Source organism: Cariama cristata, unplaced genomic scaffold (assembly GCF_000690535.1).
Source record: "Cariama cristata isolate BGI_N322 unplaced genomic scaffold, ASM69053v1 scaffold4963, whole genome shotgun sequence".
Taxonomy (NCBI): Eukaryota; Metazoa; Chordata; class Aves; order Cariamiformes; family Cariamidae; genus Cariama; species Cariama cristata.
Genome location: NW_009610021.1, coordinates 33871 through 42249, shown reverse-complemented (window position 1 = coordinate 42249; position 8379 = coordinate 33871). Strand labels below are relative to the sequence as shown.

Genomic DNA, 8379 nt, shown 5'->3' with positions numbered 1-8379 from the left:
GTAAGAGGGGTTTCCAATGCAGAAATGAAAATGAAGTCATACTGTAAAGTAGCCTCTTGGCCTGAGTATCAGTTTCATTATTAAAAGGGTTTTTAAGTTGTTTTGAGGCTATATAAGAGTCTTTTTTCCTCCCACACCTTATAAATCAAACTTAGCTTGCTGCACACATCTATGTAAATATTATTAGTCAGTAGCCGATTTCAGCTAACATCTCTGGTGTTACTTAGTTAAACTGTATTATGTATTATAAAGGTAACACTTAGGGGGCAAAAGAGGCTCCATGATACAAATAGTATTAATTCTAATGATCTTTTCTCTCCATAGCTAAGATTTCCCTCTAGTGTGGAAACATCATCAGAAACACAGGGTTGGTTTAATTTGCTGCAAACTCCAAGGAAAGGGGATATGTCAGGGTTATGGAGAGGGTGCGCACAGTGCTCTGACAATGTTCATCGGGCTAATGATGTCCTCAGCGGTAGTGTATCACCTGCTTTGTAACCTATGGTGGCTGCAATTAATGAAAAATCAGCCAGAATTTAAAGGTATTAACCAGTTTCCTCAAAAAAACATTCCCTTTCCTGGACTCAGCAGAGAACACAGGCTGCAGTCAAAGAAAAAAAGAAAACCTTTTAGTGTACAAAATCCAGGAAATACACATATAATGTGATCCTAGTTCACAAAGAAGAAGAATAAAGGCTCTAATATAGGTAAATGAAGTTATGCTGCTGTTAAAATAATACTAGTGAGATCAAAGTCCACCTGTCTATAACACGCAGATGCAGTAATGAGTGAAATTTTTTATCACAAGAAGCCACTTGTTAACTTTCATTTATTGACATTCATTGATTAAGAATGTAAAAACAAATATAATTAACAATACAGAGAAAATAAATGTTTCAATTAATGAAAACAAACATTCTTTGAAGTCTTTAACCTGCTCTTCATTAATACGACACACGCTACGTGCACCCAGGTCTGCATTCATCGGTATGGTTTGCACGCTGGAATAAAAGTGGATCAGTGTAGTGCTGAATTAGGTGCATAGTGTTTATTGTTAACTGGAGTCAAGAAAGCTTAAAAACACATTAGAAGACACAACACTGAATAAAGAAAAGAGATTTCGATGTGCCAGGGTACAAATTTTTTTAAAAGTACCATCTCGTGTTTTAAACTTCTCATGTAACAACTTACTGAAACAAAGTGATGCTGAGCAATGTTAGATATTCACTAACCAAAGGCTATACTTCTCATTATATACTTACAGCTGCCAAATTTCAATGGGCACGAGTGAGCATCCATAGGGAAGTCCTCCAAGTGCATTGGACATTCAGCTTGGACTGTAAGCCTAAAAGGCAAAAGACCGCTATGCATTTAAGTCAGTTAGCAGGACAAGTAAATCAATTCCACAGAAACGAACAGAGTTCATGCTGATTTAGGAGATGAAACTGAAATGTTATATTAAACTAATTAAAATTTAAATCAGTTCTTGCTTCTTCCCTTTTATGTGTTCCTTTGGAAGGCACTGACTTACCACATCAAAAACCTGAAAGAGCTGACCTCAAAACTATGAGCAAAGGCCATTTAAATGAAAATATAAATTATGTAACTGCAGATTGCTAAGAACAGTCATTTTTTTCTCATAATATTCTGAGGTACATGTGTGATTATATGGCTGTCAAAGGCTCATTACAAAAGCACATAAAATACAGTCAATTTGCCAAAGGACCATGCTCCATAGTTTTCTGAATTTTTTTTTTTTTTTTGCAGTTTGAATGGAAGATGTAGAAAAAAAAACATTTGTGTTCTTTCAAAAGATTGCTGCTACTCATTCTCCATGTTACTTGTGATTATTATTTTTACTAATGTACAAGCATGACAGTATGTTAACAATGCATTCACTTTTGCTCATTTGTGAAAAAATCCCAGCAATATGCTGGTATCAAATATGGGGATTAATACAATGAAAAATAATTTGAAACAGTTTGAAGAAAGTTTTTGACAGACTTTTCTTTCCCATTATTTCTAATTTAAAAAAAAAAAAAAAAAGGCTCTGTTTCTCCTTCCTATTCTGTAAGTCTCTTCTGGGCGGAGATTTTTTTCTGGATGTCTTTGTTCCTCTTCATCCAGCGTCAAACATCAACTACATCACCTTGTACTCTCAGTGGTTCATAGTCATTGTATTCCTCACTATGTTCTCCCACCTTTCCACCCAAAAATATTTCATATTTCTATTCCCCTGCTCCTCAGGAAAGAGAGAGAGAATACTTAGCGAACAGCTGAAGGCAATGGAAAGAACTGCATGAGCCTCTGACATAAATCACACTATCATTTTAGATAGACACAGATAAAAATGGCTGTCTAAAATCTAGACAATGAAAACAGTTTGCATATTAATCTCATACCCTCAGAAGCAACATACTTACAAGTAATGAAAATGCTTAGTTAATTCTAGCTGACATGAGCCATGCTACATTTTTAAAATAAATTCTTCATAATGGTTTTAAACAGTATTTCTTATTATTTATAGCACGTGATTATAATAACTTCTGGAGGGAAAGAATTTCAGTCAGTTTATACAGACATCAAGTTCAAATATTGATTTGAGCCTAAGCAAAAATACTATAAATGGGGGTCTCAATTTATTTCCAGCAAACTCTTCTGAACCTCTCCAACCACCACATCATTCACCACATAGCAGGATAACCATCAACACACAATACTATAAGGGTCTGGGTATTGTAAATCAGGCTTAAGGCATGCTGGTATGGCTGCATGGAAAAAATTGCACAGTACACATTTGCTTTACAGCTCACATTTCATATCTTACTTAGGCTGGGGATTTTAAGTCTACATTCACAACAAATCCCATTTATTAAATAATCTCAAAGAACAAGAAAGAAAATAAGGGATTTCTGGAAATTTGGATACAAAATTTCAACAAAACTCATATTGCAAAAAGAGTAATTTAATAAGAATTCAGTCTTATAAAAATGCTGCTTATGCCTATGCATACATGATATTTATAATCTTTCATAAATTATTTTCTAAGCAAATTTAATAAATTTTACCAGCTAAATCTTTATCTCAGCTACTAATCTTGTACAGGATGCAAAAATTAAAACTCGAAGTAAAATACTGTAATTAGATATAAAGAAACAGTTATTACAGAGTAAGACACATTTTCCCTGTAGTTCTGGCTGGAAAGAATTTGAGGTCTTATTAACCCCTTCTTCTTCATCTTTATTTTTTGTTGCCACAGATCTTAATAATAAATTTGCTTAAGGGCTCACATGTCAGTACAATGGGTGCAGGAACAGGCAAAAGTCATATACTATTTTAATCATTCTAAGATGGAGTTGGTAAACTTTGAGTACTTTTAACAATTCTTACACAGTGATTCCCATCTGGAAGTCTCAAAGCACTTTATGCAGGTGGTCAGTACCTTTTAATACATTACAGAGGTATGAAAACTGAGGAACATGTAGGAAAACTGATCTAACTCATAATCAGCCAACAGACTTGTAACAGAACTGGAAACAAAACGTACGTTTTCCTACCTTGCTTTCTGCTGGGACAGAAATGAAACAAAGGAGAGTCCTCCTGTAACCTTATTTAATTGTTATCTGAAAAAATCACATTGAGAAATAGCTTGAGTAGAGAACAGATGAAAAGACTTACCTCATGGTGTACAAGAGAGTCCCATCATCTTGGATTCGTAGAAGCTTGTTTGGCATTGTCATGTTATGAGCCACTGACTTCTTCCCATTGTGAAAAAATGTATCTGGGGTCCAGATTTTGCTGGCCATTAAGTTGTTCAGTCGAAGAATGTTCATTGGGCCCTTAAATTTTAATCTCTCATCCTTCCATCTCTGACGGAAGAAAACATCTATTGTGTATTCCTGTAATGGAATAAAGATATGCTTTTTTGACAAAATGAAACATTAACATGCTTTTTGAGGGCCAAAACAGAAAAGCTCTGGTTGCAAAAATTCCCTTGATAAAATTGTCAAGGGAGAACAACCATCACACAAAATTGTATAATAGTGAGAATAATAAACAGGAAGTCAATTTATTAAGGGTATGGTATTCTCCTTCATGATTGCTATACAAGTTTGTATATCGAACCTTTCCAATATTTACATTTCTGTACCTGATACACATAGTGTGTGTGACAAGGATCATTTCAATAAAGACAGGTATTTTACATTAAGAAGTAAGACAAAAATACATAGAAGGATATTGGATAGTTCCTGCACCAGACACACCTGAAGGAGAGTAACCCATCATTTCAAGAGCACTGAAAATGGCTGAGACTGGAAGGAAGGAAGGAAACAAGGCTAACCATATATCCAGGTACAGGGTACAATATATCCACACCGACTGATATAAGGAAGATTTTTCCAAAGGGTAAAGTAAGGCTCTGTAGTGGTATGGATTTTATTAACAAAAGTATATAGGTAGGGAACAATAGCTGATGATTAACAGGTGACACACGCTGTCTGCTGAACTCTACCCTGATGCCTAATCTTGGGAAGGAAGTACAGACCGGAGAAAAGGATGCAACCAAAACCAGACTGATGACCTAGAGCAGATGCCTGTGTCACCCAGTGCTGGGTATCCCATCGACTGGGTTTTGTTGCTGTTCTAAACAAACAAACAAAGATACTGATTAAACATTGATAACGTAAATTCATCTACAAACTTCAAATTGGATCTGTAAATGGATTTAGTGGTTTGCTACTGTCAGCACAACGTATACATTGGAAATGGAAGAGCTTAAAAACTTTGTTGGAAGCAAACTGTATTCTGTGTATTGGCAAACGCTACCTTGATGCAATTTCAGTTTTGCTGGACAGCTGCAAAATGGACCATGAATTCAAAATATCAGTATGTTACAACAGTTAGTACTATTGCAATTACTCTGCAAATGCTACAGTTTATGTAAACCATTTTTGAGTAAATTATCTTTGAATGGACAAGACCTGATATTCAACCAATACAAAATACTCAAGTGACTTCAATATAAAAGTGATTTCAAGGAACTTCTCGGCCCGCATCACTTTCTGCCAGCTCCCTTGTGTGCTGATTAACAAGGCTTAAGTTTTTTCCCAATCATACAGCGGTACAAAAGGAGTGCCAAGTAGACAGCGAGAAGCAACAGCCCTTTTCAGCTCCTTTAGTCTGTGAACCAAGGAGCTCTGAGGACCTTTTCCAGGTCAGGGCCAGAGGCTGACAAGCATGTGGAATAAAGGAAAGAGAATTCTGTTACCTGAAGGAGCATGACAGGGGCAGGAGAGAAAGCAATTGTCATTAGGAACTGTGACAGGTACTTGGGGAGATCTTTTTGGAATGATGTAATGGGATACTTATAAACTAACCTGACAAAAATCACAAGCGCAATTTTTAGCTATATCAAGAGATCTTACATTACTGTAACACAACTTTGTCATTTTTCTAATTAAAATTATAGTTACTTAAATATCAAATAAAACTAACACTACAGTACTCTGAAAATTAATTTCCTTGGGTTTCTTTAACGCCAGTTGCTGTTATCTCCAACAATATTTTAGTAAATATATCTGTGAAATACAAAATTATGCACTTCTAAAACATGTGTTTCTTTGTCATTGTACTTGATCTTTTACTGTCTCTCATCACTGCCAGAGACACTGCCTCATGACAAGTAATTTGACCATTTCTCTATGATAGAACACATTCAATTGTTCTGTTTTATTTGCTGATTTATACGTTGTTTTATTTGCTAAATATCATGTGACTTAAAATCCCATTTACAAATTCCAAGTTATTTATCAGTTCAGTTGTAGAGCAGGGAAAGTCAAAAAAACGCAGAAAATCATGGAGGATCGGGAGCAGCAGGAACAGTGTGCTTGAAGCAGGGGGAATATATGAAATCTGGCTAGAAATAACATGTAATGCAAAGAAAACAATTGCCTTAAAAGCATCCTTGTGGTTTCTGTCTGAGGGGCTTTGCCGATAAATCATTGCTATATGTGATAAGATTGATGTTTGAGGTAAAAGAAGTGAAAAGAAGAGCCTGAGGGAGTAAGACTGAAATCCCACTGAAATTCAACAGAAGTGAGTGATAAGTCCTACAGGTTCCTTTGACAAATATCCCTGCATATAAATGATTAGAATATAAATCTTAATTTTTTTAATGTTTCCATCAATAAAGAATTTCAAAGGTCCCACTTCTTCGCTGTCTTCCAACATATATAAAAAGAATTACAAGAGATATAAACCAGAAAAAAGCAGACATGAAATGCCACTAAATCAAAACAGCAACATTTCAAAAAACTATATCTGATGCCTGGCAACTGCTTAGGAAGCAGAACAAGCAGGAGAGAATCTGAGCTGCAGCCTTGAAAGATCCCACTGATAACTCTCTGATTGATCCACAGGTAATTCTAATCTCTCCATCCAGTCCATTCTGGAAACCTTTATTTGTAGGACATCCCATTTTGGAGATGGAAACAGAATAAACCAAGGTTTGGCATGAATGATCATGACACTTTCTCCTTCCATTTGCTACAATAGCAATAAAATCTCACATAGTTCTTAAATAACTTATCTTTCTATAGACCTCAGTGCATTTTTCAAAGGAATTATTGAGATCTCAGTTTTGTGTGAAGGGAAACCAAGGCACAGAGATGAAATTAACTTGTTCTGGTCTATTTACAGATAATTATGAAAAGCAAAATAGAATCCATGCCTTTTGCATCCCAGTGCTATATTCACTGCTCCCATGTTCCCTCCTGTGCCAAATCTATTCTGTTTATGATCATGAATATCCCTATGATGATGACCATACAAAACAAATGAAAAAAAAGGAAACTATTAAAGTATTTTGAATATAACCAATGTGATAAAAAGCCAGCATTTATCGAAAGATGCTACATAAAGATTTTGTAACTATTTCCTATTCCATATATGTACCACTTTGTGCTAAATGCTGTGTAATGTTTACTTTCCAAGTAAGACTAACATTCTGTTAGAAGTGCAAATCTGGACTCCAGAAAAAAAGAATCAAATTAATACTTGATACTCATTTCATACAATCTGCAGATATTCTCCCAAATAAAAAAACCTGTGATGTCTCTGGACATTACCAAACCACTCTCCAGTATATAGTGCAGTATCTCCACAAAATCACAACAGCATACTTCCAGGACTACAAAGGACTCCTGTGATCATTTCTAGACAAGCAAATGCTTCCTGTTGATTTGTGTCTGAAATGGTGCTTTCACAGCTGGACTCTGACACAGTACAATTAAACATAATCTTTTAAATACGTGTTATACCAGCTTACATGAAGTTTTAGGCACAGATGATGAGGTTCTCACTACAGTGTTAAGAAGCACTTGAGCCTCTGCCAGTTCAATGATCAGAAGAATAAAATGGTGAAGGAGTTTCATTCTTCTTTTAATATGCAGTTGTTGTGCGTAACAGTATGCACAGTAAAACAAGACATTACTATCTCTGGGAGAAGCTTTAACTGACCTGAGTATAAGTAATCCCTCCTCAGTACACGGCAGTCTTCTTTTCTGCTATGGGAAAAGTTCAAACAATAAAAAATGTACTCTCATCCTCTCAGCAAATTGTTGGCAGATTTTGGCAGTCTTTGCATTTGGAGTAGAGATGGAAGTGTTCCAAACATCTCAAAAATTGTGACCGTCCATTAGCAAGCAGTATTGTCGTGGAGCAGACTGAACATTTTATTAATCACCCTCTGGAACACAGCATTTTGTTTAGTGAATAGTTCAGGCCAGAGTTCCTCATTCCCTACTCGTAAAGATTTTTCTCAGTCAGTTCTCTAAAGAAAGTTTGTTTTTTTTCTTGACCACTGTTAAAGCAATTAACTGACACACATATATAACTGTGAAAGCAAATTTTAAATACTGTAAAATGTAAAACTTTAAAAAGGCAAATACAAAAAATTAAAAATAAGGAAAGGGAAAATGGCACACATATCTTTTTATTGATTCTTTAAAGACAGTCAGAAATACTGTGGTTGATACATTGACGAGATAAACACATAAGATTCATGGATCTAAATCTCACCTAGCTAATATAGGGGCTTCATATTAATATTTATTTTTACATCAGTATAATTTCTTAATTTTAGTTCTTAAAAAGCACATTCTTGGTGTCATACCTACCTTAAGACAATGTGTAATTTTTCTTTCAGTTTAGCTTAAAAACATTAACAATATTAGTATGCAACTAGTACTGTTGAATATTAACATGGTTGGTATGCAACTAAGTATCAAAACCACATCCAAGAAAAACAAGGAGTTTTAGACAGGAGACTCAAGAAAATGCAATTATTCCAAGCAAAATAATCTGCCCAGCATATGCATT

General features: G+C 35.2%; 1 protein-coding gene across 1 annotated transcript in view; it reads right to left on the bottom strand.

Annotated features, from left to right (window-relative positions):
• Window positions 1–8379, bottom strand: part of GABRA2 (gamma-aminobutyric acid (GABA) A receptor, alpha 2) — a 60360-nt gene that overhangs the window by 18113 nt on the left and 33868 nt on the right. Inside the window, exons 4-5 of the mRNA XM_009697734.1 lie at window positions 3679–3899; window positions 1263–1345 (exon numbers count right to left, since the gene is read on the bottom strand). Of these exons, the coding sequence (XP_009696036.1) occupies window positions 1263–1345; window positions 3679–3899 (304 nt within the window). The remainder of the gene's footprint in view (window positions 1–1262; window positions 1346–3678; window positions 3900–8379) is intronic.